At 34.4% G+C, this 16098-nt stretch overlaps 1 protein-coding gene across 12 annotated transcripts in view; it reads left to right on the top strand.

Moving 5' to 3' along the window:
- The window catches only part of Rbp6 (RNA-binding protein 6), a 602105-nt gene that overhangs the window by 344602 nt on the left and 241405 nt on the right, over nt 1-16098 (top strand). For all 12 annotated transcript variants that reach the window (XM_072896319.1, XM_072896325.1, XM_072896324.1 and 9 more), the window contains one exon: nt 7531-7615. In XM_072896319.1, the coding sequence (XP_072752420.1) occupies nt 7531-7615 (85 nt within the window). The remainder of the gene's footprint in view (nt 1-7530; nt 7616-16098) is intronic.

Genomic DNA, 16098 nt, shown 5'->3' with positions numbered 1-16098 from the left:
CGTTGTGAGATAAGCGTTATCCCCCACGGTCATGAATATTAACGAATTCCAGCGCAGTAGGATGGACAAGACTTGAAAAGGACGAACTGGACTGCGGTGTGTGCGTGACAATCCGCGAATGAAATTAATTTTCCAGCTCCGCGACAAGCCGTTCTCTCTATGATGCCTCATCCAACATAAATTATCCATCGAGAGGCGAGCATAAAAGACAATATCATGCATTTCTTCGGCAACGAATAACTAAATAAAAAATATTTTTTAAAAAATTCGGATTCGATTTTATAGATGTATACATTTTTTTAAGAAAAGATACTGTATATATTAATTGGGATTAAACATTTTTTACATTTTTGATCTTATATTGTATAAAATACTATTAAATCTTTCTCTCTCTCTCTCTTTCTCTCTCTTCTTCACTCTATTATATGAAAAGATCGTTCCTTCTAAAATGAAAAGCAGAAACTGAATTTTTGTTTTCAAAGGACTTAAAAATTACGTTCAAGTGAGAGTGACTCAAGAAGTTCACCGACAAATCAGACAGAAACGGATTAGGTTTCTCCTCGTCCTGGCTTGTTACCGTACTTCCGTCGTGCGGAGAACAATAATTCCGTCACTAATTGAGTTACGTCGCGGCCTAAATGCTCGATGAATATTCATATCTTTCCCTGTAGTACCTTGCGTTTCTCGTTGGCGCCGGCATGGAAAAAAAAAAGTTGTCATGAATTAAAAACTCTGTAAAATTAGAAAATTGCGTTTACTTGTAATTTCGTAGGAATGTTGCGCATTTATACTATTTCCACTTTCTGTTATTACGTGCTTTTAACCCTTTTATGATTATAAAAGATTATGCATATTTCTTGAGAATAATAAACCGACATTTTTTCAAGATATGATTATGTTTATGAAGTGATATCATGAAAACATATATCGTGAAAACTAACGTAACATTTCATTATGCGATGTATACTTTTTAATGCTTTCGCTTTGCGACAATTATCATTACAATTACCTAGATAAGCTAGCGATCATAATTAATTTAAAAAATGCTTTGCCTTTAAATTACAATATCCTAATTTTTATCGTAAAAAAAATTAGAATTAACAAGCGCGAATCTTTCGGGAATATTGCGGATAGAGAAAAGTATTCTTGTTGTAATTTTTTAAGTTTCGATTTCAGAAAATTATCTGTACTTGTTCAATCAAATTTCAGCGGGCGATAGATAATTACAAGTTGGAAAAGTTATCTTCGGAATATATAAGGCAATAATTTGATAAAACAGGAATACGAATTTGTTCTTAAATACAGTGCAATCTCACTCGCGCGTACAAGAACTTGCCACCTTATCATTAGCGGCGAACGACTGCAGCTACGGATATCGTTATCGCGTCGACCACACCGAACGAGCTATCGAGCAGATTTTTCCTCGCGCTTTTTTTTGCTGCTCGAGACTTAAACGTCTTCCCTGGTCGCAGCCCGCGGCGGCCGAGCGAGCTGACTTAGGGAGATTGCGATTTGCATAATGCAATTCAACGGGATCCCGTTTCAAGGAAAAGTCAAGAAGAACAGGGCAATTACAATGAGACTCCATGGGACGCGGCGGCTTTCACGGCCTTGCTACTGGCCACCTAGACGATGTCAGCTTTATAAATATTCAGCCAGTCATTAAGGCAGAAAGGATAAAGAGAAGTGAAGAGGTAGAGAGAGACAGAAGGAGGAGATAGAAAGATAGAAAGATAAAACTAAAGATAGAAGGAGATTAAAAAAAGAAAAATGTAAAAGTGTTGTCCACAGCTTGACACGTTCTTGTGCCCGCTCGTTGTAATTCTATTCGATATACCGCTGCAATGGCGACCCATGTGTGTATGGCTAGCTTTTAATGCAGCCGCAGTTTGTATTTGGAATTATTACGTGGTTAAGTTGATGCCGCGGAAACATTTCAATCCACGTCGCGGCGAAAGTCCTGCGAGAGCAGTTTTATGTGCGCAAAATGAAAAGCTATTGTCCTGTTGGAGAATTGAAAGAGAACATTACGGATGTAAAAAGTTTGAGATTCGAGATTCAAAGTTTTGGAATAACATTATAATATTGTTTAATTAAATTTATTACCTCTTTTTTCTACTCACATATTGTGATTGATGAAGTAGAAATGAAATAGTTGTGCGACATACATATCCACTTTTTTTGTCTAATAATTCCATCACGATCAAATTTTTGTTTCTCAGTATACATATCATTTTATAAATAAGTAGTGTTTTATTAAATGTAAATCGTTATTAAAAGTAATGTTGAAGAGCATTTCAGCACACAATTATACTTTTATTTAATATTTAAATTACACAAATAAATAAAACACCCTTCTTCCTTTCTTTTTTTCTTTATCTCTGTAAAACAGCTTGTGCAGCAGTTTATACAAAACAAGACGAGGAAGAGGAGATTGTTTAGCAACACAATATCTCATGTAAACGCGAAAAGAGGGATATAGGGAGGGAAAGCGACTCGGAAGCGAGTTGGAAGATCGGCGAGCTTCGCAGTGAGTTTCGCATGTTTCTCGCCTCGACGGTGGAGCTTGATTGTCTACACCTCGGCGGGAGGCAAGCGGATTAAGGTGGTTAGTTAAAGAGCAGTTACCATACAGTCGGTACGACAAAGCAGCGAGGTGGATGAAAGTTTCGAGGTAGCAAGAGACGTAGCAGAGCGAGGGGGAATGCAGGAAAAGGAGTCGTTTTCTAGACTCTCAACTTGCTGATGGTGGTGGAATGCGCGTGGGGGTAGCGCGCTTGCTCTTCTCCCCGAAACCGGGTCCGTAACTGGCTTCAGCCACGAAGCTACATCGGCCCGAGCCGGGTATATCGCAGTCGACTGCAATAGCAGAAACTGTCGGGCTAAGTAACTGCCGGTACTTGCAGTAAGTTCGCGCGCAATGAGACCGCCTACATAAATACACCTAATACACTATGGCTTCCTCTTCCCCGGCAGGTCGTACCCTTATCCTACCTACTTCGCGGTATAAATTCTCCAACAACTGCGAGTGTAGCCTTTCCACGCGATACGGGGGTAAAGGTATGCACGTGAGCTGTGTTGAGCTGATTTACCTTGCATTTTATTATTTTCTCCTCTTGCGCCTTGACACATCTTATTCGCGGTGCATGGTAGGATCGTACTCGGTTGTATTACAATAGCGGTGGTTAACGACGTGGGGTGTATATGTATACAGTATGCTGGGATATTATTAAAATTAATGTTGCACTCTCTCTCTCTCTCTCTCTCTCTCTCTCTCTCTCTCTCTCTCTTTCTCTATCTCTCTATCTATAGAAGAAAAGACACTTGGTTTGTAGAGAATCAATTATAAACGTGATAAATTTCTTGACAAATTTATATTCTCTTTAAGTTTTATGAGAAATTATTATTGCTTGCGCAGCTGCAATTAATGTTTTGAATATACCTACCATAAATTTATAACTCTACACTGTGAGAAAAAAAGTTGTTAATTTCATCAAGTACGTTGGAGAGATTTAACATAAATAAATATTTTGACTAAAGAAAGAAATATTTTAACCAAAGAAACAATAACCAACTAAACATATTTAATCAAGTTAACAACCTTGCTTTCAGTGTATTTATTTATTACAAGTACATATTTTAGCGCAAAAAGTAGTTTATTGTACACATATGTTTGTTTTAAAAAAATTTATTACGAATCTACTTTAAGTTGGTTATTTCATTATCATAGAATGTTTAAGAAAAACCAATTATTTAAGAAATGTTTTAATCGCGTAAAATAAGGAAAAAAACTTTAAATTGCTTTTTTTATACAGAAAAAAATGTCATGTTTTAATAATTTATTTTACGTAAAAAAATATTCATAATATAAATTTAACGTTTGTAATTTGACTCATATTACAGTCGTAAATACGGAAGACAAATATTTTCATAAATTTTAGACTTTGAAATGATCTTAGAGTTATTGCTTTAATATATCAGATCCTTTAATTCTCACGAAGAAACTTTTAATAATCGATAAACTTATATTGCAAATTTCAATATCTCTGTTATTTATGCCCTGACTTTTACTTGGTTGAAAATTCTTGAATTATAAGTGAAGAACTTGATGATGCGCTGTGTTATTTTGAACTGATTTCGGCTGAGATTTTTCCTCGCAGCACGTGTCCGGGATACTCTCGCGTATGCCAGAAAGGCTCCCTGCCCTCTTCTCCTGCGGTGGAGCAAGAGAGGCCGTGACAAACAAATGCACCGCGTCAGCCCGGCGTGACACTCTTCCGTAGCTGGTACGGTGGGATGGGTAGGTAGACGAAAAGGGCGACGAGAGCATCGGTGAGGGGCGAAGGGAGTAGTAGAATAAGGACGAGAAGAGAGAAGAGACGTTGGTCGAGCGGCAGAGGACGAGTAGGAGGATGAGGAGCAGGATGAAAAGTAGAGGATCGTGGAAGCTGTGCTCAAGTAGACAAGGGACACGTCAGCCGCCATCCTTCTCTACTCAGCCTTTTATAGATTATTCACGTACAATGGCCGGGGGTGACAAGTGGCGCGATGCACGGGGCCTCGATGGTGCGATGGGTCCGCTAGATGGATCCCTTCCTTTATCCTGGAGATGACTCTGAAGTGGTTCTCGACTTTTTTGATATATCGTTATAAGATTCGTGACTTGCCGTGATACGATTCCTTTCGTCATTCGTGTGAATAATTGTCATGAATAAAGAATTTCTTAGAGTTTGGAAATTTGAAGATTACATTGTAGCGTTTTATATTAAGGGAAAAATCTAGATTTTTTTTCTCTTTTGATTAGATTACAACAATATTCTGCTTTTAGGAAATTTTTAGAAAAATGACAATTTAAGCCTCTTGACGTAAAATCATTATTTTTTACCTTATCTAATAATAAAACATTTCAAAATACGTGTATGAAATTATGTTTTCCGTTTAGTTTAAAAATAAATGTAAACAAAAATATTGTTTCTAATGATTGCATGAGTGATGGAAATAGCATAAACATTTTGTTTTCGCTGCACAATAAATTATGTTGTCATCGTACAATTGATCAATCTATACCATCCCAATGATAATTGGTGACCTGCGAGTTCTAATTAAATTCTAGCGCGATGTTCGGTGGAAAATGGATGAATTATTCGCGTGATTTTCCGAGACCGGTGTTCATGATTTTGGTGTACATTGGGCGTACGCTGTCATAAACGCGATGTCGTAAAAGAGAGCGTGGGAGAGACAAAAAGAGAGTGGGAGTGAGAGAACGTCCGGACGGCCTCGTCGTTTCGTTGTATGCAAATGCGAGCCGCCCGCGGTGTTCTCGCTCGTGTTGTTTGGCGTTTTAATGCTGATTGGACGACTGCCGATTCAGCGGCTGTTCGTTTGCCGCGATTGTGCGTTCTGCGAAAATCTCCCAAAATTCGGTGTATTGTCGTAGCCGCATGAGCGAATCGCGAGCTCAGTAACGGGGTAGCTGGGTAGCTTCATGGACGCTCTGAATCATACATGCTGCTTTTCACTTACATTCAATTTTTTCATCAATTGTTAAAAAAAAAATATTTAATGGTAGAAATTAAAAAGTTGCAATTACCATTTTCCTCGACGTTTAGTATCAAAAATTGACCTTAGATTGTCAAAATCATTGTTAAGTGAAAGATTGCTTGCAAATTCTGCTTTTACAACAAGGACATTGTAAATTTTTAATGATTTAATTAAGAAATTTGCATTTATAAAATTAAAACTGAAAATTACGAAGCTGTTTAATTGTGTACAATTTCCGCGTTTTACTGCATAGCAACGTTGCAATATCTGTGATTGTTATTGCGATTCTCTATTAAAAATAAATCAGGAGCGAAATTAGTTTTATGCAGTTTTTTTTTTAACTTTACCGATGCAGAATAACAATCGTTGAGATTTTTACCTTTCAATTTTGTGTATGTAATGCGTGCGTCGCTACTTCTCCATTCTTCTTAGATGCACTCTTTTCAACTTTGTTCGAAATCGTATCGCGTGCTTGAAGAAATCGATATAGAAAGAGGAAGTCATCGCGACGCTTTCACGCAGTTCGCACTAGATGCACGAGTATTGCCGAGCATCGTAGACGCGAAGGAAAAAGGTGGATAGGTAGATTGAAGGGTATGAGTCGAGGGCCCGGAGGGGTCGGCTCCATCAAAAATTCAATCCATACGAGTATTCGTTGTTTCGTCTGTGAGAAGGAAGCGGAAGCAGTAAGAGAGGCGTGAAACGTTTTGTAGAATTCTCGAGACGTTGCCGGCAGCTTTCGTAGGGAATCGTGAGCGGATGAAGGAGATGAGTGAGAGAAAGAGAGGAAAGGAGCAACGGCGGAACATGCCATTCCGTAAAACAGAAAAAGGGAGGCAGTCGAAGAGGAAAAGAGGCGGAAAAGGGGTTTGCGCGAAAGGTAGAAGAGAATATAGGCAAGCGAAGGAGCGAGAGGGTAAAAGCGGGTAGCGCACGGTGGCGCGTTTGGTTCTTGAAGCATGTGTGCCCCATAAATAACATGTAAATATTTTCAATAACTGCCGGGGCGGCTTCGGCATGAAAAATGCAAACCGCTTTGCGTCCGGCCCTCGACGCGTTGCATTCCCTCGTATCGTCGTATCACTCATCCCCTGTTCGTGGATCGGCCGACGGCAGCCACCCCCTTAGCTCACGGCGTCGAACTGTCTTTTAATATATCCGTGTGTACACCGTGTCCCGCGTGAAATTTATGATATAACGGGCCGTGCCGGGCTCGATATTCGTTTCGCTTTAATCCTTCAGTTTCCAATGTCGCCGACGGCACTTTTGAATTTGCATAGGTTCCTGAAAAATTATAAGCTACTCTTGTGTCTAGTATTTTTATTTTGTATAAAAAACATTATTATAAAATGTTGCTTGTTAAAAAAAAGTTTTTAAAAATTTTACCGTAGTTATTGATAACTTTTTCAGTATTGCTTTACTATTGTTTATTTTTTTTTTTTTTTACATATAAAATAGATTTCAATATGTAAAATGTTTATTTCACTGTCAACAATTAAGTGAAAAATTAAATCAATGTTAATTTTTCTTTAATAAATAAGCTTAATGTAATAAATTAAGTAGATGTATAATATTTTGTGAATATTTCCAAGGTTTCTGCAAAAATAATCGTTTTGGATAATTTTCAATTTATAGATTAAAAACCGACAGCAAATTATCTTAATGACTACTTTTAATCGCGGATGTAAAAGGAGCGAAAATTACCTTATACAGAGGATGCTATCGTATCTCGTGATTTACGAGAATTAATTAATACGGAAATGTGTTACGCTTTTGATTGATTTTTATTTATATGATCGTGCGCTTTGATATATGTACTACATCGATATATGAATATATCTCGCAATTTATTCAATCGCAACATGCAGTTATTATCTTTGTACGTGTTTGCGATGGAAATATTATTACTTCAGCAACTGCTTGCTTCATTACTGTCCCAAGCGACAAGCACACATTTATACTAAACATTTCTTTTTCGTTTGTTTACAGGGGTTTTGGGTTCATCACATTCGCAGATCCTGCCAGCGTAGACAAAGTACTGGCGCAAGGCAATCACGAGCTGGATGGCAAAAAAGTAAGTGATTGTTACATTTTACAAATTAATTTTAATAATGTAATTAAACATTAATTTAGGTTATAAAATTTCTGATTTTTCTATTATTAAACAGCAATGTAACAGGAAACAACTATATGTAAAATTATCAATCGACTTTTCTGTATAGTTCTTTTATAGCATTTAATGATTTTTAAAACATATAAAATTATCCTATATATGAGAGACATATTAAGAATATTGATTACATATTATATTAACTCGCCTTGATACTAAAAAAAGCAATTTTTCTCTTCCACGAGATTATAAGCGCAATACTTACCGAGAAAGGTGCAAGAAATATCTCATTCTATGAAAAAGTATGGTTAAAAAAATATACAAATTGTGCGTGCCTTAATCAAATGTGCGTCACGCGAGCAATTAATTTTCACGTCCGGTCGGTGCCGTTCCGAGGTAATTGAAAGAGCATGCTGCGAGTCGATCAAACCGATTGGTAACTGCAGTTTATAGATATATTTCAATCCGGTCCCCAACATCGATTCCGACAGTAAAATTTTATTCGCGTTTGAAACTTCATTAATTTAGAGTCAAACGTTGTTTCGTTCGCTACAGCCTGAGCATATCACTTATCACCTATGTTTCATAATTATATAAATAGTTGGTTCGGTTATTAACAAAATGTTATCTTTGCCAAGTGGATCGAAAAAGGAGTCAATCCTAGAAATTATCATTTTCTTAAATAATAAATCTATTTAACATTATAAAGTTATAATTTGTTAATTTAAATATTTTTAACATTTAAAAAGAATTTGAGAAAAATTTATATATTTTTTTTTTTATTGCAATTTCACTTTTGTGAGACAGGAAGGATTTAAAATAAAGTTCCAGTAAATCATTATTTTTTATCGTTTTAATTTTTATATTTAAGATTAAAATTAGACTTTTGTTATAATAAAATTTATTACACAAACTAGTTGAAAATTAAATTTTGACTTGATGATAGTTTTGATATTTAATTTTTGAAACTATTTAATCGTAACAAGACAAATCAAGTATGATAATAAAGACATTTACATTTTTAAGTTTATCAATATCGAAAAATCTGACGACAGGCAATAAAATCTTTTTCTGCTCTAATAAATTGCTATTATATATTCCAAACGGTGGCGCACGTTTATTATTAAATCCAATAAAAAAATTAAATCTATTGTAATTCAAAAGATGTAAATCGAAACAGTAAAGTAATGACTTATTTCAACTCTGTTTTAAATCTCATGTCTCATATTTAAAAGCAATAATTATACAGCACCGTACAAAAATTTTTCCTAATATTAAGCAATAATAATTAATCTAAAACTACGCTACTGATTGAGTTTCTATCTATAAAAAAGTTTTTCCCACTATTCACCGAAAATATATCTCTCTATCGATTCTCACCTTTTCCTAAGGGATACCTTGCGCGAAACGGCAGCGAGCACAGAACAATGCCGACGGTGCGGCGATTAATCGTAGGTCGACGTAGTCGTTTGGCAAACGTGCCTCTTATTCTACCTCTCTCTCTTTCTCTCTCTCTCTCTTTCTCAGCAAGAGCAAGACAATACTCGTAGAATAATATCGTAAGACGTCGAGCGGGCTGTATGGCGAGAGAAATAGTTGCGGACATTAGCTGTCCACTGTGCCATAAGTAGAACGACTCCAGCGCCAGAGCAGCCGCCTAAGTGGCCCCGAATACGCTTAAGCGAGGGGCAACCCGGTCCGTATCCCCGGCTCGCATAAATTTCGCGTAATTCGCTCCGGCTAATGCAAATTGCGAATGCACGGATCCGGAAGCTAACACCTTCCCGATAGCGGGAAGAGAATATCGCGCGTATAGGGCAACCGCCGGCGCATCCTATTAAGGTTCCCTCTTAAGGGATGAGATGTCCTCACTCTCTAACACTCTATCTGCCTTCCTTCCTTCTCCCTTTCTCTTTCTCTCTCTCTCTCTTTCTCTGAGGAAAAAGGGAGAAGCGAGAACGTACAAGGAATGCAAACGCGCGGAAGCGCCCGTTGCTTTGATTCGCTGACAAGTTTCGCCGCATTAATTAGCGCGGCCTTCGCCCCCGCTCTCGTTAACGAACCGGGGGACTCTTAACTTGCGCTAACACGCGAATATAAATAAAGTGGGACAAGAGCGAAACACGCGGTATATTCTACCGGTAAGTGTAGTTGTCACGAGAATATAGTTTCTCTTGCTTTGTGCTCCTCATTTTATATGTGTATAAAGTTTCCTAGAGAATAGAATAGAAATATTACCTTAAATCTATTCGGAATTGTAGTTTGTTGTGATATCTATAAGCTAATTGTAATGTGACACATTAAAGATTAAAGAAAACACAATTTTAATTAAATTATGTTAAATTTTTTATAAATTATATATATTTGTACAGAAAAGAGATACCAATTTTAGAATGATACAGTTTATAAAATATGTACGTGATTGAAAGATTAAAATATTCCGATAAAGTGAGGAGAAATGTTTCTACAAACGCGAGCTGTGGACGTCATTCCGATTATATAATATTATCGAAAATCAGAGTTAGCTCACACGAGAGCAATTTTGCGGGTCGATATGCCAGACGTTTCTCTCCGCCTGACATGGACAATGATTTTGCAACGTGCCGCGTAAGCACCCACTGCGGCACAATGCTGATCGACGATCAGAATAGCCAGCAGATTCTGCTTAATCGGGCCGGGCGCTGATTAAAAAAATGCGCGGGACAAACGTGCGCGTCCTCGTTTGCGTACCGTTTGATCTCGACAAGCGTAGCGGAAGTAGTTAAATCGGCTGTACTCGTGCATGTTTCATAATGCTGGCGCATGTAATACCGTCCAGAGCTATTCTCTATCCTCTCAAAGATCAGCGGTACAGATTTTCTTTGTTATATATAACTCAATACAGACTAACTTACATACGACACGAACTTAGGAAGACAGTTATTGTATTTCAATACAGTTACTATGTAATATGATATAATATGTAGTAATATAAGTTGAAAAAGTGAGAATCAAAAGTTTACATTTTAAAATGCATAATATGAATATTTTATTCTTTGATATGTTTCAAATAAATCGTTTTTCATTGTATATAATAAACTTGTAATTTTTAGATACGATCAAAAGAATTAATTTTATTTTTGTTAAAATATTTGATTTAAATTAAAAAATTTTTTAAATAATAAAACTAATGAGATATATATATATAACTATATAATAAATATAATTATAATTCTAATGGGATTCTTGAAAAAACTCATAGTAATTCATCAACAATTTATACATAAAAATACAATTAATTGTAGAAAAAATATATTGCAGGAAAATATTTATGAAGACTAAAAAAATTTACATTTCAAATTTTTTATATCAAGAAATGCACTTTTGAACATATCGAAGTCCTAATTATTTCATAATTCTATTTTATAGCTGCAGAGATGTATGGACGTGATATATAAAGACGACTTGAAATAATTTACGAAAGATACGGATGCGGGTGATGAGGTCTAAGAAGGAAATCGTGAGAAGGAAGGAACCTTTAAGGATAGATGCATGCGAAATTGTGGGAGCTCTTTAGAGCTTTGCATGGCCCGCATTCCTGGATACCTCCAGACGTCTCGACGGCTTTAGAGACGTATCGTATGAGAACACGTGGCAGACGAGTTTGTCCTTTCCCTCATCCTTCTACTTCCTTTTCTCTTTAAAGGAGAGCGCGTTCGAACTCTTTTGAAAAGGTATCAGTTTTATTATATCAAGAAGAACATTGTTAATATTATAAGATTAAACGATTTTTTTTTTTTTTTACTATAATTTCTTCGACAAATGTGAATTTTTCTTTTATCTGGAACATATTTAATATTTAATATTTAACATTTAATATCTAATATTTTTCAATTTTTGTTCAAATATTTTATTTGTATAGTTTTATTCACAGTTTCAGATATTAAATATACAGATGAAAGAGATTTGTAACGCGCATTAATTTGTTATCAATTTCAAAGAAATATTACATTAAATGAAGTGACAAGAAAGTAAAAGTAAATATATTTTATTGAAATTATCAGAGAAATAAAATTCTTTCGGGTATGTATTGAAATATATACATTTTATCGAGAATTAACTGAAATGATAAAGTCTACATAATGCTGAAATGCAGTTTTCTGATATTTCTGTGAATGTAGTTTATTAAACTTACACAAATTGAAATTCTCGCAAATCCTGATTGCAATGTCGTAATGTAGTTAAATGAGCTTTTTCATAAAGATGATATTAGAAATCGATACTTTTTAATATCGCAATTATATACTCACAATAGTTTCAATTTTTATAATGACATAGATTGGAATGAAACATAGTAGAGTAAACTCAGTCTCTTTTTCTCTTTTTTTTTATTTCAAAGATATAGAAGATAGGAAGCGATTCAATATCGAGTATTTCGTACACTTATCATATGTTCAGACAAATTTTTCTCGCTGTTCTTTTATAGAGATTTTTAATTTTATATATAAAGCACTATTATCATAAATGTGCGCTTTTTCATGTATTAACCTTTTATTTCGAAAAAGTTTTTAGTACAATTTGAAAACGTTGTAAATAATAATAAAATACAAATAATATTGGCAAAGACAAACTAGACTTGTGTAATCTTTAAAACGAAATATAATTCACATGTATATTTTACAGAATAGACTAGGATCTCTCTTTTTAATACTGCATTCCTAAAAAGGTCTTACCTAAAGAATAATAAAATTTGTCTTTTAATTTCTCTTTCTTTTTTTTTCCTTCTCTCAATTTTTTTATCTCTTTACATTTTTTTCATTGATGTTTCTTAAATATGTGCGCTACAAACGATGGTTCGAAAAATGCTGAAAAATAAGCAGCGTCGTTCATCCACGGAATAATTTATTTGGACAGCTCGAAGCCACTAAGCCCTACGGAAATTGTCTGCAGTCCCTTAAAAAATTCTGTGCTATCTCTCTCCTCATTGTCAGTCACTGTTCTCTTCGGCCGACTCTTTTAACTTCTATATACTTTCTTCTTTTACTTCTCTCTCTCTCTCTCTCTCTCTCTTTTTTTTTCTTGGATGAATCAACAATACGAGAAGCGTCCATTGTCGAATGCTTTTAAATTTGAAATACAAACCGCCCATCTTGCTTCTTATCTCGTCTATCCCATCCATCCTCTCGAGTTATCCATGTCATCGTACATGTATAATATTTGGAAAAAGTTTTTTTATCTGTATTTTTTTTTGTATCATTTTTCGTGTTCAGAGATTCAAGTTCTTTAAGCGACTTCTCGAAAAAATGCCGAATCTAAGAATAAGATAATAAGAAAAAGTTGTATCAAAAAATCTTGAAAATATTCTCTCTTTTGAAACAAAAATATCTAGAAAATCGAGGAATTTACAGGAAGTATTTTACAAGATTTGAGTAGATATTCTGTAGTATGATTCAAGTTGTGTTACTCCAGATACTTTTTTACAATGTTCACTCAGCACATCAAGCTAATCTTTTTTATTAATTTAAACACGCAAAAGAATTATATTTAAGGAATTTGCAATGTTAGTATTATGTGGCTTATTAAGATTTCTCTCGAGAGTGTTGATTCGCATCTCCCAAGAAGACTCGGGATTTCTTGGGAAACACAAATGTAATTAGAAGGCACGGAAGCGGAAGGGGGATTAGTCACTTTGTAATCGTAATTCGGGAAAGTTTATGGCTCGCGGTTTATGAAGACGCATCCCGTCGAGTCGCCGGGAAAGTTCTGGTTATCGCGCTAACGAATTAAACCGATACAGCCGGGTTGCGGCATCTGTTACTAACGGCTTAACTCACTCGCCCTTTGCGTTGGATATACGGAGTACAGCCGGCATGAATATAAGTCGAAACTAGGGCACCTACATCAGACAGTTGCGGAAGGAACGGGAAATAAAAAAATCCCATATATCACGAGCAGAGAAATCAAGGAGCGGGATAGTGAATTCATGTAGCTGAACTATCTACGAAAAGAGCTGGGAGACTGCAGAAATAAAAGATGTTTTCTCACGTAATTTATCGTAACGATTCTTATCTTTTGTTATTGCGAAATTTATAAAGGTGTATACATGTAAATGTAATCACGACTTTTTTTTTTAACTTACACTTTTATAGAAATATAAAAATTTTAATACAATAAAAATAAATAAACGTAAGAAGGATAATCGATTAATTATATTTCATTTTTAATTACAAAATTTACTGTTGACTACAATCAATACATGGAATATATGGAACTACAATACTACAGTACTGTTGAACTACAACATATATATAAACGAAAAATATTTGCTTGAAATATATTCCATATATTGTAGTTTTACAGTATTGTAGTATTGTAATTCCATGTATTGATTGTAGTTTAACAATAAATTTTCTAACAAAAATGAAATTATTCGGTTATCTTTCTCTCCTTTATTTATTTTTATTGCATTAAAATTTTTATATATTTCTATGAAAATGTAAATTAAAAAAATATATCCTGATTACGTTTATATCAGATTTTTAATATATATATTAGTGAAATCAAGTTTAAAAAATATGAAGTTCTAATCTTATATATTTTTCAACATATATATATAATACAATTAATACATTAATAGAATACATTTAAATTACGGAAGTAGATGAAAGGATATTATGCTTGTATCATAGTTAACATGCCGGTGAGTTTTAGTCGATCGATTATTCGTCACGGTTTGTGTATTCAATGTCTTTAAGGGAGCTTTAGGAAGGTTTTCGAAGGTTTCCTTTCTCACACTGACGCAAATATAACAAAGAAGCCCACCCTTGCGGCTTTCGATGCCTCGCCCTTTGATTTCCGGCTTCAGAGAAATGCGATCTCGTTAATGGCGCATAATATCAACAGAAACTTTTCCGTTCAATTTCTTCTTCCTGTCACGAAATAAACTATCGCTGTCACTCGAACAATTAGCATTAAAGATCTATAGGAAAAGCGGAGTTGTGATTATAAATCACAAAGGAACAGGAAGTTTAGTTTTCAATCAAATAGTTGTCATCCAAATAAATTTATGTCATATAAAAAGAAAAAGCAAAAAAATTTATATTTATATCCGCTATTCAGTTGTTATTCTTCATAATTATCATAGACATATTGAATCTATCTTCACTCATGTAAACCTGCCAAATTTATATTACGCACACGTTCGTAGCCTTAACGAGCTTGGGAATTACAAATGTAAAAAAAGTGGTACACTATATCTTTCGTTAACAGCAAACATTTTATACTACAGCTGTATGTGTCATGTTTATTGAGCACAGCATTTAACTAGAAGCTGGTTATCAAATTTGTATGTGACACAAACAGAATGTCCACTACGCTTCCTGTATAACAAAAAGATTTTGATTTGATGTGCCAATTTTCTACGAAAAAATAGAGGTGAATGGAAACTTTACAATTTAGTGTTTCAATCGATGTGTCCGTTATTTTCTCGTTTCTAATTTTTAATCAACAAGAACCACATTCATATATATTTCCTGCGTGTGATTTAATTGTTATATTTATATTTTTGCGAATTTCATTGACCTTATCTATAATTTGCTTTAATAATATTAAAGCGGACATAATTCATCAGTTTTAAATGGCCTGTTATAATTTACAAGCATCAACGTCAACAAACATCAATGAGGCAAGAAAAATTGCATTTGAGAAACCGTTAAAAATTCAACGGATGTTATCTGTCTCGTTGGTGAAGATTGATGGATCGTCAATGTCTTTAACGAGAATTTGAGAGAATTGATGAGCCGAAAGTTAAGTGCTTGTTTCATCAAACTTAAAATAATTTTTTTCTTAGATAATAAGATTTATAAAAAAAATATTAAGAAATATTATTTACATAAAATTTGTATTATTTAAATAGAAATCAGTTTTAATTATAAATTCATGTATAATATATAATTAGTTCGATAATAATAGTCGTTTGTTTTTATTAATATATTTACTTCGTATTTTATAATATTTTAAATATTCTATTGAAAATATCATACTATAATGTCAAAATAATCATCGAATAAAAAATTAAGTGATATTATCATTTATACAAATAAATCTTTTTTTTACATTTATTACATTATTCTATTACTGTTTCTTAAATTATTATTTTATTATTTATTATTAATAAATTATGAAATAATTCAGCGGGTAAGTTAACATGATATTTTTTTCGCTTTTGGATCATATGAGTGGAGTCTGTACGGCATGTACGCTGTACAACGATGTATCGCAAATGTAAAATACCGCATGTGTAGGCTGTAAGTATCTCTGCCCCGGTGTACATGAAGTATAAATAATTAGTATAATATATAAGCGTCCTGTGTGGCCGCACGCAGATGTACCGAGCACGGTTTATCGACGTGACCCACGGCTTTATTTCGAGGACGGTCACATTTTATCCGTTAAATTAGCACAGTTGT

Source organism: Anoplolepis gracilipes, chromosome 7, assembly GCF_047496725.1.
Source record: "Anoplolepis gracilipes chromosome 7, ASM4749672v1, whole genome shotgun sequence".
In the NCBI taxonomy this organism is placed as follows: domain Eukaryota; kingdom Metazoa; phylum Arthropoda; class Insecta; order Hymenoptera; family Formicidae; genus Anoplolepis; species Anoplolepis gracilipes.
The sequence above is the reverse complement of the archived record's forward strand: the minus strand, read 5'-3'. Positions and strand labels throughout refer to the sequence as shown.